The 24,801-nt window shown below is 42.6% G+C and overlaps 1 protein-coding gene across 1 annotated transcript; it reads left to right on the plus strand.

Moving 5' to 3' along the window:
- Nucleotides 1–3,321: 3,321 nt before the first annotated feature.
- Nucleotides 3,322–16,394, plus strand: clcf1 (cardiotrophin-like cytokine factor 1). Its single transcript, XM_074648749.1, has 3 exons — nt 3,322–3,569; nt 12,414–12,568; nt 13,114–16,394. Exons 1-3 carry the CDS (start codon nt 3,551–3,553, stop codon nt 14,416–14,418), a joined length of 1,479 nt encoding a protein of 492 aa, XP_074504850.1. The 5' UTR covers nt 3,322–3,550; the 3' UTR covers nt 14,419–16,394.
- The last annotated feature ends 8,407 nt before the right edge of the window (nt 16,395–24,801 follow it).

Consider the following 24,801-nt stretch of genomic DNA (forward strand, 5'->3'; position numbering starts at 1 on the left):
ACTATGATGCATATCTGTGCTCATTATGTGTTGTATTAACTGATTTTAAGGGATAGCTCTCATGCAGGTATAATGGAACAAAACTATAATTATTATTATTATGACAGGAAGACAGGCTCACTAATAATAATAATAATAATGCATTTTATTTATATAGCGCTTTTCTAAAAAACTCAAAGACACTTTACATAGATAAAAAGATCATATAACAAGGACATGATAAAAAAGATATAAAACACACAATATTAATCACACGTTAAAAGCAGTTCTAAAAAGGTGAGTTTTGATTAGTGATTTGAATGTTGACAGGTTGGTGCAGTCTCTGATGTGTTTGGGGAGTGAGTTGGCAAATGCTCTGTCTTAAAGCCTTAAATTTCAAAGCATTCACACTCAGAAGTGTTTTCGATGCAGCTGTTTTGTGTAGTTCTTGAACTATTTGAGTTGCTCCTCTGATGGAAACTTTATGTTAGACAACATATAAAGTTGTTACAGAGTCCAGGCTGGGCAGAGCACACTGCAGTGAGCACCCATCACCACTGGGTGGCACACAACACAGCTAATGAAATAGGCCTAGTATATTTGTATTATATATTAAGTTTTATATATAATGTTACAGTAACATAAAACATTACTGAACACAGAGTGCAACAGTACAAAAGGAGCCTATATTTTATTGTTTATTATTATTATTATTATTATTATTTACTAGGTCACAGTCTAATTGTTATTTAGATTTTGAAACTGCATGAGTTAATGTAACTGTAGGAAGGCCCTGGAGCAAATAAAACTCATAGGATACTCATGACCAGATTAACCTTCTAGGAGCTTTTGGACAAAAATGAACCCTCTGTTGCTTACACACTCTGTGCAGTGTGTACATTTTTTTTTCTACTAGGACCCAGATTTGCTATATTGAAATTTGACCAAACAAATGAATTTAAGAAAAATGTGACATATAGTAAAAAACTGAAATAAACTAAATGAACCCTCTTCAGAACACAACTTCAGCATATAGCCTAATAAATCAGGATCCATTTAAGGCCCTTACAATGTAAAGTGAAATGGTCTATAGCCTATAGACTCCCAAACACAATTTGTATTTAAATCAAACAAAACCAATTGACAGACGATTTTTAAGTTGGATCCAGGACAATATGACATCATCAGTGCACGAGGCTCCCACTTTGAATCTCCCGTCGTGAACGCGCACAAACACGCGCACTCCACGGTGAGTGTGTGTGTGTGCGCGCTCTGCTGTTGGTTGGTATGCTGAGTGACAGCTGGAGGTGAGAGAAGAAGATCACCTTAATCCCAGAGTCAATGAAAAACTAAAAACCTGAGGAATGAAGAGAGAAGAAAGAAACGCCGTGGTGGAGCAAGCAAACACTTGTCTTCAACTTCTCCCTTTCTAAGAAACAGACTGAAAAAAAACAGGAATATTCCCTTATAGGAGCTCAGTGTGTTATATGCTCCATTGATAACTTGTGTCGTATTTATGGGAGGCCTCTAAAGTTATAGGCCCTAGTGTCCAAATATTCCTGTCGATTCACATTATATACGCTTCTCAATAAAATCTCGCTTTTTGAAGGCTTTTTTTTTGTTTTCATGATATTTGAAAGTTTTAATTCACATGTCTATAAATTATTTTAAGATTACTTTGGGCCTTGAGGAAACATTAATTGCTCTTAATATTTAATTTTTTTTACTTAGAGAGAAAGGAATAGTCTAATAAAGCAAGGGAGAATTAAAAACAATTAGGCTCATATATAAAGAAAGGCTTTAGAGGCTATAGATATCCTCCTGGGAACCGAGTTAAAAAAAGTGTCTTCCAATTACTTTTTTTGTGATTTCCTTCCTATTTATAGGGTTAAAAGAAAATCTTAACAATTTAAGCTTGTTAAACTTTATTTTTATTGTCCACTGTAGTGGACTACAGGACTATTTCAGTGTGAAAAGACTAAACAAAATGAACAGATTATGGCTGTAGAGTGATATTAAACCAAGAATACATTATAATTGATTAAAAAAAAAAACACACATGTCATCACTGGAAAGCCTATGTACTCTTTACAAGACACCAGGGGTTGATAGAGTAGGTCAAAAGAGTAAGAGGATATGCATGTGGACAAAATGTCCACTACTGAGGACACATGTCAATGGGCTGGGTCTCAGGAGGATACACTGTAAACAATTGCTGTTAATTTACAGCAGGATTTCAACAGTATTAACCTGTTATTGCTAAAAACAGTGCTTTACTGTCAATACAAAAGAAAACCTGTTAAATTACACTCATAGACCGTTTTTTAACTGAACTATAATGCATTCTTAAAAAACAGCACTTTGCTGCTGATCAACTGTCTAAAGTATCATCAGTAACAGTTTCATGCAGTATTTGTTTAATTCTGGTACCTGATCTGCACATGTGAGGCTTTTACATTGTACATGATTGTAAAATCAGTGAATTAGCTCTGTTCTTCACTCACATGTTGTTCTGGTTTGCATTCTGTGCTTGTAGCCAGACATTTTGGGAAAAGTGTCAACAAGTCTATTATAGCCTTTTTCCTAACAAGTGCCTTTAATTGTATTTAGTGTGACTATTCCTATGTCTGTAACCTGCTAAGTATATTCATCTAGGCAGAAAATAATGTTTATTAAAATGTATGTAAAAAATACAATCTAAATAGTGCATTATCAGTAAGATAATGTAAAAGAAAGGTGAAAAACAGCTATATAATGTATCTTTAAACAGTAAATTAACTGTAAAATACTGTGAAATTAATAAAGTTCAAACTGTATTTTTCATTAACAGTACAAAGCTGTAAATGTCAGCGACAGTATAATAATGTTAATTTTACAGTAACATAAAGGCAACCCTGCTGCCAGTTCTTTACTGTTATTTTACTGGGAAATTCTTAACAGTGTATAGTTTTTTATTATTCCTTGTTTTTGCTGGATGATTTTAAGGGTCGCAGGGTTGCCAGGTCCTGCTGGTACTGGACTCATCTGATCCGGTTTATTATAGGGAAGCGGATTAGAGATCAAACGGCCGCAGTCAGAGCGCGTTGAGGAGGATGAGGAGCGCGCAGATGAGTTTGGACAAGTCTCGAGGTTCATTTTGAGCTGAGATGCGTCAACCTGGTGAATCACCGGCAGCACCGAGGAGGAAGATAGAGATAGACAGGGATGAGGAGGAAGGAGGAAGGAGAGAGAGAGAGAGAGAGAGAGAGAGAGAGAGAGAGAGAGAGAGAGAGAAAGAGAGAGAGAGAGAGGAGGTACAAAAAGACTCCGCAGTCATTCAGTCTGTCACACACAGAGACCACACACACCAAGTCAGCAGGAGCGTCAATATATTTAAACTCCATCCTTTAATCACCTGCTTTTCTTTTCTCCTTCATCTTCTCCAGAAGTTGCGTGACGAAGAAGAAGAGCAGATTGAATGAAAAGCTTTTTTTTTTAGAGAGCGAACTATAGAGGATTGAAGAAGTTTATTTCAGTGGATGAACTTGTGAGAGCTGAGACCTGAAGGGAATAAAAAGGACTATAGGAGAAAATGAAAAGATTTTGCGGAGGTAAGTAAAATTTTAATAGTTTTTATGGAAGTTTTAAAACAAAACAGGAAAACACTTAAAGGTTACTTTTCTATAATAATATTTCCTGCTCTAATAATTATCCAGTTGCATTTTATCTGTCATTCGTCGATTTTCTTGCAAATCCAGTTGAATCCATATTAGGCTAAATGTGTATTATGTTTATTACCTTAATTTCCTTAATTTATGTACAATATAATTTTTGTTATGAGGTGTAAGAGATCAGCTTCCATCATGTCTCATACAAAGTGCCTTAAGAAATCTGTATTTTTTTTATTTTTTTCATTCAGCCCAGTGTAATATAGTTAAAAAAAAATGTGGGTGTGGAATATAAAGCTGTCTGTTTTCTGTTTGTGCACACTTATATTATTGTAGTTTAATTGTGCATTTGGCAGCTAAAACTAAAGAATGTAATTATAAAACATGCCCTCATATTGCATTCAAGTTGTTTTTGTAACCCTGGAAAGAAAAACAAATTTAAATTAAAAAAAATATTTTATTCATTAAAGTTTTTTAAACATCCCAAGTTAGTTGAAATGTGGTTGCAAATCTTTTTTTTTTTTTTTTTACATTAGAAGATTTATGATGAAGAAACAGATGGGTTTGTTGGCTCATCAGCAAACCTCAAAGGTTACCAAGGAATGACAAACAGAAAAAATAAAATATATATTGAACAGACTTGTCCAACACAGCGGCAAAACTTTAATTCATTTTAGAGATTTATTAATGTATACGCAAAAAAATGTGAGGGATAAGTGAGAGGGATGTGAGATTAACAGACCACAAAAAGAGAGAGGGAGTAAAAAGACTGAAAGAAAATGTGCATGTGTGTGTGTGTGTGTGTGTGTGTGTGTTATGTGTATAAAAGTGAGAGGGGGGGGCTCTTATTCACAGTGAATAATGACAGAGGTTGAGGAGGTCAGAGGCAGCTAAAGCCCCTGTCTAGTTAGCTGTCACTGATATGAGAAAGTACATGATTCACGTTAGTCAGGGTGTGAGAGCACACAGACACGCACACACACGCATGCACGCACACACACACACACACACACACACACACACACACACACACACACACACACACACACACACACACAGACACTTTCTCCCCTGGGACGACTGGTGCGGCTGCTGCTCCATGTCTATGAAAGGAAGGAAAAGGAGGTGAAAGACAGACAGTACAGGAGGACGGCTGCGTGATGAAATGATGCGCTGAACTAAAGATCACCAAGTTCCTCTTTTCCTCTCTCCCCCTCTCTCCAATCCTGCCATCCTCCCTCCCTCTCCTCTAGGTGGTCACACCGTGAGGTCACATTAGCTGATGGCCGGCCGGTTCACATGATGTGACCACCTAGACGGGAAGAGGAGAACAAACTGCTGCTCCCTCTGATACTCAAAATAAGTACCCAGAGAGTTCAGCTGTTGAAGAACATGCCACCTTTGACATGTACACGCACACACACACACACACACACACACACACACACACACACCTCCCCAGGTAGACACACAACAACACGTTCACACACACATGTCTTTTCTCCCTTTTAAATACCTTTTCTCTCTCACACACACACACACAGATGCAGACACACACACACACACACACACACACACACACACACACACACACACACACACACAGAGACAAGGCCTGTTATTGCTGGGAGGGTTGAATTAGTGTCGGTGTGTTTCAGATAAAAGCGTTAGTGTGTGTTGGACCAGTGAGCTCAAACACACCCGCCAATAGGAGGAAACAAAGGAAGAGTGAAAAGAGAGAGAGAGAGAGCAGGGGATGTGGAAAAGAGAGGAAAAAGTGAACCTTTCACATCTTTTGATTCGCTCAGCGCCATCCTCAATTATTCACGGTATATATATATGGATGTCAGGAGGATTTGTGGAGGTTGGGGGGAGGTTGTGTGTGTGTTGGGGGTGAGGGAGAGTAAAGAGAGGTAGAGACAGATAAAAGTAAATAGAGAGAGAGAGGGAGGGAGGAGGAGAGAGGAACTGGCGGTAGAGGGGTTAATGCAGTGCAGATTCCCGATTGACAGAAGTTAGCAGCACCCAGAGGGAAAGAGAGAGGAGAGAGTAGGGGGAATGATATAAAATGAGTCGGTCACGCTTTGAACAGTTACACATGCTGTTTACATTTTTCCCAAATTAACATGGCCCCTCGCTTCAGAAAACTCTCCCTCTCTCTCTCTCTTTCTCTCTCTCTCCTTCCTCTCAAATCCCCTCTTCCTCCTCCACCTCTGTCTCTATCCTTCAAGACCCCAAGATATCTCTCCTCACTCTCCACATTCAGATCCTCAATACCACAATGTAGACATACTCTTGTTCATTCAGATCTGTACTCTAGGTATATTGTATCATAAGCTAAATACCCCTAAAGCATTAGAAGTTACTCATTATGCAGGAAGGATGGCTCCTGTCAGAGTTAAATTATTTTCACTGATGGATCGATATGTTACCAGCATTTGGAGGTAATTTTAAGGTTTTATATAGGATACTCTTGGGTAGTTTAAATGGCTGTATAATAATGCATCATATTTTATTATTTTATTTTAATATGCAAAGTAACCAAATACTGTTTTCAAATAAAAATGAAGTAAAACGTCCAATATTTTCTTTTGAAATGTAGTTGAAGTACAAAGCAAATACTCAAATATCCCCGTTGATAACTAAAACATTTAATAATTAACAAGGGCAAAGAAAAACTTACAATAGGGCTGCTAAAAAATATTTTTAATAGCAATTAATCTGCCGATGACTTTGTCAATCGATCGATCAGTTCTTTGGTCTAGAATTTCAGAAAATAAAGGTGACATCATCACTTGTGTCGACCAAAAGTCCAAAAAAAACAAATTGAGTTTAAATAAAACAAAGAAGCAAATCCTCTCATTTGAGAAGCTGGAACTAGAGAAGAAATGTCTTAAAAGATGCATTCATGATCAGAATGGTTGCCGGTTAACTTTCTGTCAACTTCTATTAATTGACTAATTGTTTCAGCTCTGTAAGTACGACCTCAGAGCTGTCAGAGCTGTACCTCCGTACATTACTCTGTTATTTTCCACTGCTGCTTTAGTGACAGAGCAGAGACTTCATTATAATTCATTAGCGCGTTCTTGCCTGATTCTATTTTGAGGTATTATTTAAGAGAAAACCATGATGTGGAGTAGCCGGGGACGCGAGGGGGAGTTTAAGAGGTAAATTAAAACCCGAAGGTCTGAAAAAGGGGAAGGAGGGAGTGAAAGATGTCGATGGAGGGAACGAGTGGAGCCAATTAGTGAAAGGAAGAGAGGGGAACGGTAATTAGGGAGAGTAAGGAAGGAGACTTTAAAACGGATGGTTTGATGTTTCAGGAAGATTTAGGGAGAAAGGGGGACAGATGAAGCGACAACGAAATTGAAACCAAACATGGCGATAAAGCGTGGAGCGACTGGAATCCACAGATTTAAAAAAGAAAAAAAAGAAGCATGGATGGATTGGCTTATAAGGTGAAGAGGGAGACAGACATCGGGGTAAGAAGGGGAACCAAACAGAGGACGTTGATTTTACGACCAGTGAGACATAGTTTTATAGTTTCTGGGCATAAACAAAAATTTTATTGGATTTTTTAAGTTGTTTTCTTTTGCCTTTGTTTTTGGGTCATTGATGTTGTTTGGCAACCCCAGCGTGTGTCCGGTGCCAAGAGGATCAATGTGAAATCCAGCGCTCCAGAGGAAGGAACCTCATGGGACAAGAGTTGGGAAAATGTGTTTGTTTATATGTATTTATTCAGGATAACGTCTGTGCGTACATGGATCTGCAGTGCACAATCTGGATGCATGTGTGTGTGTTGAGTTAGTAAAGGAATGCACACTTGATTGAGTACAGACTGCACATAAATCTGGCCTTTAACTGTACACAGACACACAACACCGACCCTGACCCCAGACTGTCAAACCCCCCTAACCCCCTCCCACCCTCACCCAACGCGTGTCTCCGTCCACCGTGGCTCCATCCCTTCACATCATCCGCCCGTTGATGTGTGCGTTGGTTTTCGCCCCTGGCATCCTGCACAGGTGTGTTTATGTTTAGGGTAAAGTGTTATGACAGGAGACAGAGTTGCCACCAGGTACAGTGCTGCAGAATAATTAAAAAACTATGCAAGAGACAAACAGCTCCTCTGAGTTTGGCTCCGGTGATTCTTTTCTGTCAACAAAGCCACAGAGAGCCTCCAGCTCCGTCTCTGACAGGGAACAGCTACATGACAACAAACATGCAAGAGGACGGGAGCACACTCTCAGAAAGAAATGGGACACTTGTGTGGTTAAACTAAATGGTAACAGATAACAAAAAGTAATTCAATGTATGTGGATTTTAGTGATATTGAATGATGAACTTATTTAAAGACTGTGAGAGAATCATTGTTAATCTTGGGAACACAAATCTGTGATAAAATATCCTGAACTCCAGGTTCAGTTGCTAGCTTTTTCTGGAGTTTTCAACCATATCCCACTGTCTTCTTCATCGAATGGAAATGTCTCAGGCGTCATCAGATGTCAGTGGTCAAGTTCAGTTGCTGAAGAAGACTCTGAGATATGATTAAAAACTCTGGGAAAAGCTAGTAAGTAGACGTTGACTTCATGGTGCATTCACTCAACGTCGGCAGAACGGGAAGGGCAGTAAAACCCACTGATAGCTCAGCAGTCACATCATTTAATTAGCCTAAATTAGCTACTTATGTGTGTTTTTATCACCGTAACTTTTTATTTATACAATGTATAAGTAGCAGTTTGGAAATGAACTCATGTTATGAACTGAACTGTTCAGAATTGCAGCCCAAATCAAATTATCAGATCGTAATCAGATTTCTTTCTGGATAGAAAAAAAACCCCACATTAAAAACATTACAATGTGAATTAGATTACATCAGTTGAACAGAGATGTGTCTGCAGACTCTCAGACTGAATTTAAATCTGTCTTTTTAAATCACTCACAACATGACATATAGCATGAAACATGGCTGGATACATCAGTCACTTCTGTGCCTAATGTCGTCTGATATGGTCCTCTGATGAGAGAGGATGTAGCCTGCAGCTTGTTGTGTTGGTTCTGGAAAACTCACCGCGGATGATGTTTCAACATTTTGTTCCAAAATCAGGCTGCATGGATTAATTAATGTTAAATCTTGTCAATGTCTTACAATGTATGCTCACTGAAAGCATGGCATGACAATATGTTGAAGTTGCCCTGATCAATGTTTCACTTGAAAACAACATAATAAATAAATAAACATCTAATTTGGACCGGATTCTAACATATTTTACATGATACTGATGTTTCCTTTCTGTTTAAGACCTCTTTCAAGTGGTTAGAGCAATGAAGGGCAACCTCTTTTGGCAACTGGAGCTAGTTTTTCCTGGACCAGACTGGAGAGATTAACTTGCACATGGTTTTCCCACAATACCAAATTCTGTTTAAGTGCTTGTTCAAAACCTCAAATGGTGGTGCACGTTGGGAAAGATGAAATACTAGCCCTGTTGGATGGGAAGCGGTGCGACGCCCACAAACACCGGGTCACTGGTTTACCAAAACACCGTCTGGAGTGTAAATGTCAAGTGTGCTACAAGGCTTGTTTCGCCCCTGAACGCAACTTTGCGCCCCGAAATTCAACTCCGAACCCTGACCCTGTTGCTGATGTTTGGCTTTGACCTATTAGGAGCTCAGAAGCTCTGGCGCCCGAACCTCATGTTGAGCTCTGTACTGCAGATGGCAGCCAGACTCCAGAGTGCCAGATCTGACTTTACATCAGCAGAACAAACCGTAGTTAAAAATATGATCTGTTGTGAATAATGGAGCTCCCCTGTGTGTGTGCATGTGTGTAACCCTAATAGGTATGTGCGCCAAAATGTGTAGAGATTCACACACACATGAGTGTGCAGCGGCAGGTCATGGTCGGCCGTTGTAGGGAACCCCTGTGTTGCTGTAATGCAATCCTCCCACGGAGAATGTTCTGGTTTCAACCCTGCCCTGCGGAGTGTGCTTCCACTGCCAGGTACACAGCTCCACGCCTGCAAGGCTCTCCTTGAAGTCGGGCTATACGCCGACTATAATGCATATTGCTCAATGTAATATTATATAACAACAACATGGCCCTGGGTTGGAGCTATCTCAGTTTACTCGTACAAAAGAGCAGTTGTTTTGAGCCACAGCGAAGGATGCTTTTAGACATGTCAGCGCTCAATCAAAACAACAAGAGGCTTTCACGTCTGGCAATCATCTCCGAGCATGTGGCCGCAGACAAAAGGAAACGGTTTGGAACAGTTTGGGTTCATTTTTGCCAAGGAGAATGTTCTTTCTCCGTCCCAGACTCCTTTTTTTTTGGTACCTGTTTATTCCCACTGAATGCGACCCTTTTTGCTCGCTGTGTGTCCTTTCCCTTCAGGGCTGTTTACTCGGCGAATGTCGTGTTGATGTCGGGGTGTTTTGATGCTAATGGAGGATGTGCGGTGGGAGGAGCTCGCGGCTTGATGAGCTCCAAATGTTCAGGCGTCGCTGAAAGACGCTAATTGCTTCTGACAGGTGATGAGGCTTTTGCAGTTGAGAGGATCGGAAAAGGCTTGGCTGACAGGGGCTTGAACTAGTTGACTGATTTCAAGGTGTGTGTGGGAGCATGTGGGAGTTGCCCAGGCCCAACCACAGTGTTTTAGATAATCGTGCGAGAGGATGCTTTGATGCCGCCGACAACTCAGGTAGTGGAAGAGTTACCAGGCACGAAGGCGACAGCTCTTTTCCCTCTTAAATCAAGCAGTTGTTTGTTCAGGTTTTGTCCGTGTCACTCATTTCTAATTCAGTTTTAATTTGAAACTGCCAGTTTCCCCAATCTGTCATTCAATCTGTCACTGAAACTCAACGGATGGGTACAACTTTTTTTTCAGCGAGCATGAGCTTGTTGATTTAAAAATATGTGTTGTTGTCATGTCATCATTGCAATTTGTAACATGAACAAAAGGATTAACGTTACTTGTCAATCTGATGATTTTCTTTCTTTCTGATTGCTTCACATGTTTGGGTAAAGGCACAGAAGACAAAAAAACAAATACAACAAATTTCTCAACTATAAATAAATTAACTAATATAATTAAATTATATAACATTCTTGTTTTAAATAGCAAAGCAGATTGCACATTTTTGTGTTATAGAGTGAGTAACATCATCAAGTTTCTACCCAACCCTTGTTGGGGGCGTGCATACCGATACGTCAGATTTAAGCGGTTGAGTCAGAGGAAGAAATGTTTTAGGTCACAACTTGTCTTCGTAGAACCACTGAAAACGTGTCGAAGGTAAACGTTTTGCGAGTGTTTAAGTCATTTATCATTTCATCCTGTGGGGCCTGTCGTGATGGATAGATGAAAGAGAAAGAAAGAGCAGGGGAGCTAATCGGGGTTAATTGGCTGCTGTTATTTTGACCCGAGGCGGAAAAGAGATAAGAGCGTCGGGGGGAGAAAGGTATGATGGGAAAGAAAGGAAAGTCTGAGTGCAGTAAGTCTGAGAGGAGGAAGGGTGTAAATTAGTGAAGCAACGGGAGGCCCGAGGTGAGTCAGAGAGAAAGTTGACACACATTGTGAAATACATATTTCACACCTGTTGAACAGCAGCATGTTTTGCTCCTAATTACAAGCATGAATCACCACCTGCCTTCCGTCTGGGTGTCAGGAGGATGAGAGAGCGCAGAGAGGAAAGGAAAAAGGATGACGGAGAGCAGAGACGACGAGAGAAATGTGTGTCGCGCTCGAGCGAAAGGCCGAAGAAGTGTCAAGAGAGAGGGAGAGAGTGTGAAAGTGAAAGACGTGCAGAGACAGCGAGCACGGGACAAAGAGAAGTGGACGTACATGAAGTCCCTTAATGTTGAAAACCACCTTTCAGCTCCAATTTTCTCTGTTTGAAACCAGAGCCAAGGGCACTAAAAGGTTTCCAGTGTTACAACCCCCGCTCTCCCTCACACACACTTACCAACACACACACACACACACACACGCACACTCAAAATCATTGTATATACTCACAGCGATGTGAATTTCATCCACATATTAAATTACGGCTACAAACATTCTCACAAACACTCACACAGTAACGTATAACACCTACACAAACACTCTGAAACCTAAACAAGAAGTCCACAGCAAACATACAACTGATACAAACACATTAATGTTTGTGATTGTAAAGAAAGCCACATGTCTTTGTTTTTGGGCTATCGGTCAGGAATGAACGTGTGTGTATGTGCGTGTGTGTGTGTGTGTGTGTGTGTGTGTGTGAAAGCGGCTGTTTGCCTGACAGCCTGGTGCATTGAACATAAGAGCCATTTGTCTGCCTGTCTGAAGCCATTAAGTGAGGTTTTATTTGAAGCCAGAGTAAACCTCCGACAGCCAGAAACCTCTAAAATTAGAAAACGGAAAAAGCTTTATTGGCAGTGTCAGATGACTCTGACCTGGCGATACGTAAACAGACGAGGCCATCGCCATAGAGACAAAGAAATAAACCAGAATATTGTTAAAAACTCCTATAAACAGTGCGATGGTGCAGCGACCGGAGCGAAGCTGTTGCTGGAGGTCATTTTTGTCCGTTGAGCTCTCAAATCGTCATATTAATTAAAAACCAAGCATCCAAGTTAAACAATCACAAAGTGGCTGAGAAAATAATGGCTGAGATAAATTTCACCTCATTGTTATGATTACAAATACCTCTGCTATGTGTTAATTATTACTCGGACACCCATGATGTCCTTAAAGAAACATCTCTCACTGTCTTGAGTTTTAATTATCTTATTTTTTTCCACAGTCCATCAACACCAGCTCGTCTTGCTATTGGCTGCTGCCATGGCGACGGCCCTGGATCCTTCACACAACCTGGCCAGTGAGAGGAGTTCGATAGAAAGCACGTACGAGCTGACCAAGTATCTGGAGTATCAGCTCAAGGAAATCAAAGACATATATGTGAGTCATTTTTTGTGATTCTGTTTCACTATGATCTCTATTTGAGTTCCCATTACTGTAAAGCCGTTAAAATGTATATTTTTATAATGACAATGGATCAATGGCTACGTGAAAACAACGTGACAATTTCAAAGGTCACTCATGGTCAACCTACAGAGAATTATCACCTGAACCAGCAGCTCCTCTCTGCTTTATAGCGAGTTTCAGCTCTCATTGTGTCGTTTTCAGCCGCAGCAGGCACCTCGTGTTTGTTGGACCCATCCGCCTCCCCTCCCAACCTGTGTGTCTCTTTCGCTCTTTAAACTACGTCACCACAACACTTTCCTTGAGCGTTTACTTTTGCTGTGGATGGGTTTACATTGTAGTTAATGGAAAGCCCGGTGCATCTCTTACCGACGCTAACGGATGCCTTGTGCAGCAGTATTGAACTTGGCAAACTTCACAGTAGCAGGAAGTGTTGTGATGAATGATGGCCCAAACTATGCAAATAACTAAGAAACCAGAATTATACATTAAACCTTCTCATCCTTTCTTCTCTCCTCCAGCTGACCTACCTAGGCCCTCCATTCAATGAGAAAGACTTCTCCCCTCCACGGCCCAACAGCACCGCTCTGTCCCTGCCCATCGCCGCCACCCGCCTGGAGCTGTGGCACGGCCTGGAGAACCAAGCTCGCCTCGCCCAGAACCAGAAGGCCTACTCTGTCCTGCTGGCAGCCGTCAGGGAGCTGGCCCGCTCCACCCTCTGCCCCTCCCTCAAGACCTCTCTGCTGCACTTCTGCACAGGTCTGGACGGGCTGCTGGGCTCCATATCCGCACTGATGACCACCCTCGGTTACGCACTTCCTCCTCCGTCTGCAAACGACGGAGAGCTGCAGTACCCTCAGAGGGGGGGGGGAGGCGACCGACCTGCTCCGCTGATGAGCCAGAGCCTTTACAGGTTCAGAGCCGGGACGAGGACAGAGTCCGGTCAGCGTAACAGCCAAAGGAGAAGCGAGACGAGGGCGGTCAGAGGAGAGAGGGAGGACGGCGTCGCCGTGGACCCGGCGGAGAAAAGGAGAGGGAAAGAGGGGAGGAGAGCGGCAGCGCCCGCAGCCGGAGGAAGGAGCGGCGGATCAAGGGAGAAGGGAAGAGGAGAGAGAGGGAGGAGAGGGAAGAGGGAAGAGCCGGAGAAATGGACCGCCAGCGAAGAAGAGAGAGTGGCAGAGGAGGAAGAGGAGGAGCTGGAGCGAGAGGAGGGATGGAGGAAGAGAAGGTTGTTGAGTATCAATGAGGATGGAGAGGAGGAGACGCAGCCTGAACACAGGGTAGAAGTGTTGTTCCCGGGCTCAGACGACTCCCTTCGACAACCGAGCATCCAAACCAACAACAACAACAACAATCAGTACAGCTACAACATGAACTTGCATCACATAGACACACTCAGAAAAGAAGATGGGTTTATTGTGGAGGGAAGGTTTATGGTGGTTGAGGAAAAGCAAACAGACATGGCAGCTTCCTCCTCCACTTTCTATCACCAGCGTCGGCCTCCTCGCTCCCTCCTCTCCCCCACCCTCCCACCTGCTCTGTCCACTCTCTCCCTGCTCTACCAGTTCAGAGCGGGCGAGGAGCACACCCTCCTCTCCCAGCCCGTCCCTCTGTCTCTACAACGGGGCACCTCCCTCCTGTCGCCTGCCCTGACTCCGCTCCTCTCCTCCACCTCCTCCGCCTCCTCTTCGCTGTTGTCGGTGCGGCCGACGATGAACGACTTCGCCAGGAAGGTGGAGGGGTTTTGGATATTGCGAGAGCTGCAGAGTTGGTTGTGGCGGTCGGCGAAGGACTTTAACCGCCTCAAGAAGAGACTCAGAGGCTGAGATGTTGAGACACACACAAGAGCAGTATATCGGAAATCTGTTATTTGCACAAATGGAAACAAATTGGGAGCTTAAACAGACCAAAAGCACATAAACACATTCATGCTTAATGCATTCATTCATACCGGACTGGAATAAGTGAATGAAGGACTATTTGGCAGGTCACCAGAAGCGCTAATGGAATATAACACACACAATGCCAACACATTACCAGCACCGTCATCCGCCTGATGCACATAGCAGCTCATTGAGCGAGACTGGGCTGAGTTACCGAACTTCACGGCTCATAGATCAACAGAAATACCACTGTAGGTGGTTACACACACACACACACACACACACACACACACACACACAGGGGCAGACCGAAGGACAGGCAGAGAGACAAACAGTGCCATTGAGTGAAAACTGATTCAGTGACCCCCAGATGTGTGAATCAGCAAACATTCATTTTCTCTAAAGGAAGAACATTTCTGAATGGGTGAAAGACAAAAGGAGAGGAGGAAATGACCAGAGGGATGAAGAGGAGGAGAGGATGAGGCAAGAAAGGGAGAGGAAGACGGGAGGAGGCGTGAGTCAGGGAAATAACGGGCAGAGGGGTACTGCTGAGTAATCAGAAGTCGGCTGGCCAGTTACAGTAACTCTACAACAGCGCTACACATACTGTCCAGACAGAGAGCCGGTCAACACACACACCTATTGTGGTATCTGGTGCCTTAACAAACCATTCACTTCAATGCTGCTTTCACTCATTTGACCACTTTTTAGATGATTTCACTGCAAAGCAAGACATTTTTAACACAATCTTAAAAAATGTTTTAAAAGAGAATAATTTCCCTTAAAAAATGCCACAGTTTTGTGTTCTCTGTATAAAGAAATATTTTTTGTTGAGAGTAAGATGAGAACATGAATATCATTCCCACATTTATATACTAATATGAAGATGGAGCGGTTAGCTTAGCTTAGCATAAAGACTGGAAACAGCTAGGTTGGGTCTGTCCAAAAGTGACAAAATGCACCTTCAGCACCTCTGAAGCTCTCTGATTAACACGTAATAATCTTGTTGGTTTAATCCAGACAAAAGCCGAAGTGTAAAATCAACATGTTGCAGTCGTGGAAGCTTGCGCCGGATTCACACCAAGCAGCGGCGAAGTGCAGCTCGCCCTATAATTACATTTTTCTGAGGCCGAGAGGCTTCTTCATGTGTTTCAGGCGGGAAGAAATTCTTTGTAACATAGGTCAACATGTCACAGGAGTCACAGGATCTGTTAAATGATTGGCTGCGGCTTCTCTCTGGCTGCACTTCGCCGCTAAAAGATAAACTTTTCCCAACTTTTGTTTCGCTGCATTTGGCCGCAGAATGAAACGGCCGCAGCTCGCTGAGTTTTGGAGCAACCACTGCTGATTATCATATACATGCATTGCAGCTCTCACAAGGCCGCACTTCGCCGCTGCTCTGGTGTGAATTTGGCGTTCTTAGCTAAGAAATAGTCCGGTATATAAAACCATACAACTTTTAATGTGTGTTAATTGTAGAGGACAGATTGGTGTAGCATGTAACTGTCATTTTTACATTTCTGTTTGTGTATGAAATGTATTTAACATTTAACATCCCTATTTATATATGAGAGCGGTATTCAATCTTCTCATCTAACTCTTAGAAAGAATGCAAAAATGTCAAACTATTCCTTTAAATGACTTCACACTCCTTAACCCAAACATTACACACATTGATGTGATTTTTTTCTGCCTTTTTAAACATGAAATCAGAGACTTTTTCCTTTGGCAACTTACAGCTTAATTTCTTTTCCAGAATAAATCTATTGTTATGTCTTTACAATGTGCCTTGGATGATGTGGCTAAAGGTTATGGATCATATCTCTATAATATTTATTGAACAAGATGTTTATTTATTTTTTCTCCAGTGTGAATATACTGTATTGTAACTCAAGAGAGAATAAATACTAGCTTTTGTACAGAGCGTGGTGTTATTGGTCCTTTGGGAGTCCATCGGAGAAATGCTTATGGGATTTTTGTTTGCAATGGTTTCAGTTTTATAGGAATGGTTTCGGGTGATTGGCACAAGGGGAGAGGAGTTCGGGGTCGGGGCGTTTTCTGGAAAACAAAGGCCGGCTCACATTCATGACAGAAAACTAGAGCGAGAGAGAGGCGGGGTATGAGAGAGTTTTTATTTGTCTGTCCTGGTGAAAATTTACGATCTCTCATTTTTCCTTTCATCTCTCTCTTTCCCACCTCCCACTGCATCATCCCTCCTCCTTCCACTTTGCTTTCTTTTCTCATCACGCTATCTCACGAAGCTCCTCTTCCCCCCAAAACATCCCCTTGACCTGTGACAGTGAGGGATTTACATGAAACAGGCTCAGGTACAAACACACCCCCTCATAATCTCTCTTGTTGTGTCTGTGTTTCAATGCCGTCGTTCTCTCTGTCTCTGTCACCGCCTCTGCCTCTTACTGTTTTTGCTCTTCTCTTCTACGCACCCACTCTTTTATCGCTTTCTCACCTGTTATCTTTCTTTCTTGTTCGGCTTTATTGCTCTGGACTACGCTTTTTTCTCATGTGCTCTGCAGCAACTCTCTGGCTCCCTCTCCTCTCCCCTCCTCGCCCCAGGCCAGATATTAAAGGATCAATGAGAATCTCCTTCGAGGTACACACCTGCACACAACCGCACACTCCCGCCCTGACCCCCACATACACACACAAACACACACACACACACAAATGTGGACCATGTGCTGCCAAACAAGAGCCCACATGAACCTTAAAAAGCAGCATTAGCGGAGCAGGAAGTGACTTATATGGGAGGTGGACTGTGTCAACGCTGACACATCATCACTCTCACTAAGTGGGGGAAAGGGTTAACGCTGACAGAGATGTGACACACACACACACACACACACACGCACACACAACGCTGTGTGTTTTTTACATTCAGTAAGCAAAGACTGAAGGGCCGCCAGTAGTCAACAAAGGCAGCTTTGTATGGTGTGTGTGTGTGTGTGTGCGTTTATCTGTGTGTATTGTTTGCCCGAGTGTGGGCTTGCGAGCGCAGCACGTGTGTGAATCATTATATCTCTGTGTCAGAACTCTGTTGGAATGAGGCTCGTCATGCGTAGCTATCTAACAGCCATCACTCAGCGTCGTCTCTCTCTGTCAGCGAAGCGGAGACAAATTGCTGTAACTAATACGTAACAGGATCGTCGAGCCCCGTGTTGTATGACTCAGCGGGCGAGTCCTTCGATAATAACTGATACTGTCAGTGACAAGGCATCGACATTATTGGCTTGTTCGGTTTATCAGGCAGCTGCTGACAGAAGGAGGCTCTTCTGCTCAGACATGCCCGTCTCTCTGACTGGCAGGCCGTGATGTAAGACGTACGACCTCCAGAGGAGTCGATGCGCGGGCCATCTTGTTGGAGAACTTTTATTTGCTCTTGGAGAGCACCTCTTCTGCTCCTTCGCTCCACACTTCCACTCCTTTTAAAGAAAAACAACAAGATTTTCTGAAATTCCTCCGTGTCCCCCTATGGAGGTCCAGCCCGGTTGCACGAAAAAGCACATGAATGACACGATAATGCGATAATGTAATAACGATAATGCGATAATGTAATAAGAACGCTCTTCTTGCTCTAGGAGTGTCATTTGTACACCATGTAGTCTGTACTGACTGCAATGTAAATGCATCTGTGTAAACATGCAATGCTTAGAGTTAGTGATGTAGAATAAAAAGTGAGAAAGACCACTCTTGGCCGGCAGGAGGAGAGGTGGATGGGTCCAACATACACAGGACTTTCAACCAGGAGACCGGTGATCGAGACCGGTGTTTCGTTTTGCATGTTTTGTTAGTGACGTTTGTCACATGTTGTGTGATCACGCTTACTGATGTTACGTCGTTTCTGTATGTATTTTAGTTAGTTTACGTACTTATTTAAAGGCCAACCATGATGTTTTTCCTAAACTAAGTGGTTTCATTACCTAAACCTAAGTGAGTGGTTTTGTTGCCCTCTGCTGGTTGGCTACCGCACCTTCATACAGGCGTGTAATATTCACGCCTCAGCGAGGCGATGCACATGACACTGACACGTTATCCTCTGGTGGACTGGCGGGTCTATTACACGCTTTGGCATGATATCAGGTTGGGAGGTCTAATGCTGTGGTGCCATATCGTATTTTTTTTATTCCACGCATTCCTCTTCCTAGTAACTTCACTATGGTATTAAATATTAAACTCTTTGACAAAATGTCCAAGCATTTCAGAACGAAACATCTCATCACAAGTTAATTATTTTTTTTGCACATGCACCGCTAACAATAATCCGAAGCTAAAGATTATGCTTTGAAATTATTCAGCAGTCACTGAGTAAATTTTGCCACCTGTGGTAGAGGGTTTTTATCCTAGTTGCAACGACGAAGCATTTTTAATTTGTTACAGCTCTGATTCATGCCACTGAATGGCTTCTTCTCCACAGTGGTATCTAACTAGGCTATATCTAATAAAGAGTGATGGCCAGAATGTAAACCTATACTATCATCTATCTAAACGGGAGACTCGCTTGTTTTCATGTTGAGGAACATTGAAGATATAATTAAAAGAATGCAGTTAAATAGACCAGAGTACACGTCCTCCCCCAAAACACCTAAGATTATACATGAACTACTGAAGTAATGATATATCAGTCATTAGGCCATACAAATGAAGACTCTATTGTCTATTAAAGGTCATCTTTCTTATACCCAGATAATATTCAACATGATTTCTGTGTCACATGATGATTTTGGTGTGTGTGATCTCATCATTGAAGCTGACCGTGTATGCCTTTAAGATACACAGATGCGCTCGTTGAGTCGTTCTCGGACCTCCTCTTCCTCCCTGTCTCTCTTCTATTTATCCTTTTTTTTTTTTTCGGGTCACACTCTGTCTCCCAATCTTTTCTCCATATGTCTCTCAGCCTTTCTTCACCGTGTCCATCCTTATACCATCCTCTCTCTAACTGCCTGAGTAGTCATTTTGTGTCATTATGTGTCACTTTTGCTTCATTTTCACCCCGTGTGTCCCCTTCTTCTCTGCTACAATCAAACCCTTTCACGCTTTCCTCAAATTCCCTCGGCCACCCCCGCGTTCGCTCCCTCTTTTTCCATCTGTCTATCTCCTTGTCTCCTCTTCCCTCTCCCCTCCCTCTCAGTTCTGCTCACCTGCAGCACATAAAAATTCCTCTTTTCTTCCTCCAGAGGATTGTTCAGTCGCTCAGGGATTTACTGCATTCCTCTATGCTTTCTCTCCATATCTGTCTCCCCTCGTTTTCTCTCCGTTCTGGCAGCACTACACAGCGTTTCATTCAGATCTTCTCCTTTTGTCTTTTTAACACATTTGTATCCTTCTTTAGGCCCCTCTGTGTTTTCTTTCTCCATCCCTGCCTGCCTTTATAATAACACATACTAATACCTGTCGTTTCCATGACCCCACCTTAATTTCTTCTACTCCGTAGCACCCACTATACCTGCCCCACCTGGCCTCTCCCTCCTGCTGGGTTTCTTCCATGAGCTGAAACATCCCGCCTCCACTTACTTAGCTGGAGGGCGCAGGGTTGGGCTGCACCTTCTCACCGCTGTTTTGTTTTTTGGGGTTGGTGGGGGTGGAGGTGGAGGGGGCGCTCCATGGCCCGGGGCCTGGGATGAGGTTGATTTATGAGTTAATCAATTGGTCGTCCGTGTGAGTGAGCAAAACCGCAGAGGTGTGTGAGCTCTTTCATGTCACTGTCTGTGCTTGTTGACTTAGTCCCTTAGGAAAACACCGGGAGCTGTCATTCTCCGTGTTGCTCGGTTCTACGACATGTTTTCAAAAGCAATTAGGGAGAAAATGGGGCTGGGTGTTCATTCATCTGATGGTTGAATGGCTTGAATGGGTGGATGTTCGTGTATAGTTGAATGTGGGTGTCTTACAGAAGTCTACCTGACAATGAAAAGTAGTGACATCATGCATAAGGTACATTCAGGCCTAACTCAAGCCTTGATTTACGATGTCAACTTGTGTAATGTGCAATACAGTCTCATTCCAACTCCCCTCAGCGTCAATTTTCGGTTGCAGTAAATACGAGCTTAATGTTGTGAATTAAACAAAAACACTTGCTTAGGTTCAGGCAGTACAGGTTGGGCTTCAAATTACTACGTTTGTACAGTGAAAATGACACTGAATGTTGTGAACAGGGGACGAACAGCTGACACAACATAGACGCTCCTGGATGAAAGCCCTGTGTTTGTTGGACCCATCCACCTCCCGCCCTGTGTGTCTCTTTTCGCTCTTTAAACTACATCACCACAGCACTTTGCCTGTGTGTTTACTGTTGCCGCGGATGGGTTTACATTGTAGTTAATGGAAAGCCCGTTGTTTCTCATACCGACGTTAAAGGGTGCCTTGTGCGGTGGTATCAAACGCCGAAGGCCGCGACAAAGCGTCCATTTTTGATGCCCTGGGAATGAGAACGGGCTGTAATGTGACAGCAAACAACTTTCCGACATGACTTACACACCCAGCAGCCTCAGAGCAACCTCCCACTGCGGTTATCTTCCTCACCACCTGTTGAAACTTTGCCCAGATATCTATGTGTTAAAACTGATCTGGTCTGCGAGCTCCTAAGAAAAATACCTGTGGTTCATTCACTTGATAGATAATTAGAGATGATGTAAAAGACAGATTACTGTCAAGGAAAATTACACTGTGAGTGCAGATTTACATCTTTAATCACCTCAAACTTTAGTATCATGACATGTTTAGATTTGTCCCGCTTCAAGTCTAATAAAAGCTCAACGTTTAATGAAATAGCGACGGCTCGGTTTGTTCTGAGGCTTGGTCAGCAGGCTCGAATCTAAAATCCACATATTACAAGACAAACTGTGTTGACTCTTCTTGTTGTTTTTCGTAGAACAGTTCAGAAAATCTGGCGTTTCAGCTTCAGAGAAGCATTGTGTGAGTGCTTTTTTCTTTCTCTCTATCTCTTTTTTTCCTGCTCGTCTGTCTTGCCAACGTTTGCATTTAACGTATGTTTTTAAGTGTATGTGGGGGGAAAGTGATGAAAAGAGAAAACAAGCAAGAGCTACTTTAAAGGAGAGAGAAATCAGAGCCAGATGACAGACAGATGATAGAGCGGACGTTTGATGGCATCTAATAAGTCTGATAACTGACATGCATCCTGGCAAAAGCACAGACGCATAAATTCAAAACAGAGGGGGAAGCGAAACACAGCGGGTAAAACATACTCATCCAAACTCAGGGTATATCTCAGCACCTTTGTTCCCCGAGCCAAGCTATCCTGAGGTGATTCCAGCAGTCGTAGCCAGGAACTTCCCTCCGCGCATTTGTTTTGCTCATTTCATGACAATCATATTCCTCCCCATCCCTCGTAAAAATTCAGTTATGATTAATGGCTGTGAGTTGTGTGTTTGAGCGAAAAGGTTTTTCTTTTTTCTTTTTTCTTTTCCCCGAGGCCTTGGGTGGGAGTCAATGAGGCGTTTTACATGTTGCTGTGTTGCGGTCTACATTACATCTTTGACGTGTCACGGTTTGTTAGAGACTAAAACGCCTGTTTTGGACCAGCTGTCCACCCACACCAGGAGGACTTACAGTCCTCTGTCTCACACACACACACACAACACACACACGCACACACACACCTCCATCCCGCTCTGCGACCTGGAAATGGGAGAATGGTGCGAAAGGTAAATAGAAAGCTTTTAAACTGTCTGCGGGACGCACAAAGACAGGAGATTATGGAAGAACTACAGACTCCTTCACACGCACACACACTCAGTTGCACACTTGTTTTTGTCACTTAGGAAGAGACGTTGACTTACATTCATTCCCTGTAGACCTACCCTACAATCTTAACCCTTCATGCCACAAGCCTTGGGTTAAAATAAGTATGTTTGTTACGTAAAATAACTATGTGTGTTACATGACTTAGGTGGCGTTAGTTAAGAACGAAAATTACATAACAAAAGGCAAAATAAGTTGACTTTTGGTTTCACACGGAACACAAACAGCGGTCTCCTGGGTGAAAATCATGTGTTTGTTTGACCCATCCATCCACCCTGACCTCCTCCCTATGCAGACTTTGACTTCCTCAGCGTCTGCCCTGCATGCCCCTCACGTATATTACTTTTCGTAAGTACGAACAGTGAATGAGAACAGCCTGCACTGGGCGACATGTTCCTTCATTAAGATGAACATGGGCAATGTAGTTTATTTTGAGTTTTGAGTAACAAACAACTACAACAAATGCACTATTTACTCCTGTTTGAGTAAAATTTGCTAAAAACTACAAGTGCCCACTTTTTAAAATTAATTCAAGCATTTTTAAAGAATCAAAGTGTATTTTTGTGCCCCGTTTTCAAAAGATTTGCATCTTCAGGAAACAACATCTGGCTTGGGGCTGGGGGAGTCAGAAAAATTAGAGACGGACTAGTCCATTTTGGTTTTTGGTCTTTTCATGGGATTTGTAGACAACAACAAAAACACAGAATATTGCAAAGCCTTTAACCGAACTTTGACCAAAAACCTGAACTTTAATGAATGGTTTACCTTCAAATTTACTCTCCCCAAATCCACAAGGTGACTGTATAAAACTATAAGCGGACCACTTTATTCTCACACCTCTACAGTGCCTTAATCACACCTGCACCGACACAACACACATTTCCTCACACTCGTTCACGGCTTCCTCTTTTGCTTTTCTTAAAATTCTCACAAACACTGGACCATTTTCTTTTCCCTCTCCCACAGTGCACCATTTCAAAAGCGTAGGAAAAGGCAGAACCAAATATTTTCCTGTTCCAGGCCTGGAAAGTACACAGTGCATATCTTTTTACGGTCCTCTTAAGAGGTAATATGATGCTGTTTCTTCATTCCGTCACGCTGTCTGACTTTTCTTTTCTTTATAATTCCTTTCTGGTCTTTCACCATTTGAGCACATTAAGAAGAAACTGGACCAAAACAAACTCCCAGAAGGCATGCTTGTGTCCGCCTGGAAGGACAGACAATGATGAGCAAGAAGGAAACATTTAGAGAAAGAGAGTCTGGATTCTGCTTTGATGAATGACTCTGAGCTGTTTTGATTCACATCCTATTTGTGACACCAGTTTGATGTTTGACAGAGATCTGAACTCTCAAACCTGCAGAACCACCACACCACTACAGATATCCTGAGGAGAGATTCCCACACTGCTGTTCCTCTCAGTGCTGGCAGTTTGAATGCAGCTTTTACATCTTGAATATTTAAAAAAAAAGAGATAATAATGTTGCTGCCATGCAACCCTGCCATGCAAGTATTTACTGCTAGGAGCAAGAACATTCAAAGGGATCCAGAACAAGTTGTTTTGAATAAGTTTATGCTTTCATGTTCGGTTTGCTTGGTAGAGGGAACAAAGATCAGATGCGCTGGTCAGTCTCGCCATGGGTTCCTCGGTTCTGTGTGACAGTCAAAGTTAATCCTTCGGCAAAGAGCTCGGTGGGAGCTGAAATAATGAGTGACTAGAATTAGACTTTGCGCAACGTGCCCCGGCTTGATTGACACATTCTACGATCAAATCAAAGTGCTGACAGCTGGGCCTGATTTCCCACAACTGCTGCGGTTTAGGGACAGAGAAGCAGACGAATGGGAAAGCAAAATACAGAGAAACACAGTAAAACAGAGACAGATCTGGAAACATGGGTAAAGAATGGGACTTCTCTTCTCCTTGACGTCACATGAGAGGATTATTTGGAGCTTGGGTGCTATTTGTTTTCTATTAGACTGACTGTTGTCATTTTTGACAGGGAGGGCGACTGAAAAGTAGGAAATTGAACTTTACCACAGAGACGCACAGTTGTTTGGTCTACAGCAGCTACAGTTATCCTAAGCCGGCAATAAAGGCGTTTTATTACGGTGCCTATTTTCTCACCAGTTTAACATGAATGGCTAACAAGTGTCAGATCCCACAAGAAGAAGCTTAGGTGAAGCACTTCAGGGCAGCTTTAAACAAGCATTGAGTGATTTCTATTTAATTTTTTTCTCAAAACAGTGAAGTTGTGGGCCAAAAAATCCAACCCGGTCTCATGGGAAGATGTTTAAACAGCACGACATTACAAGGATATTTTGTGTGTCATGAGGACGTCATGGTTGGGCTTAAAATAAGTTCTTAAACTAAGTAAAATACGTACGGAAACAATGTAAGATAAGTACGGAAAACACGTCACAAACGTCACTAAAAACATGTGGCAAACGTCACTAACGTAACTTACAAAAAAAAAAACACCGGTCTCCTTATTGAAAGCCCTGTTTGTTGGACCCATCCACCTTTCCTCCCACCCGCAATAAGCAGTCTCTCTCGC

This window comes from Sebastes fasciatus, chromosome 10, assembly GCF_043250625.1.
Source record: "Sebastes fasciatus isolate fSebFas1 chromosome 10, fSebFas1.pri, whole genome shotgun sequence".
Lineage (NCBI taxonomy): Eukaryota > Metazoa > Chordata > Actinopteri > Perciformes > Sebastidae > Sebastes > Sebastes fasciatus.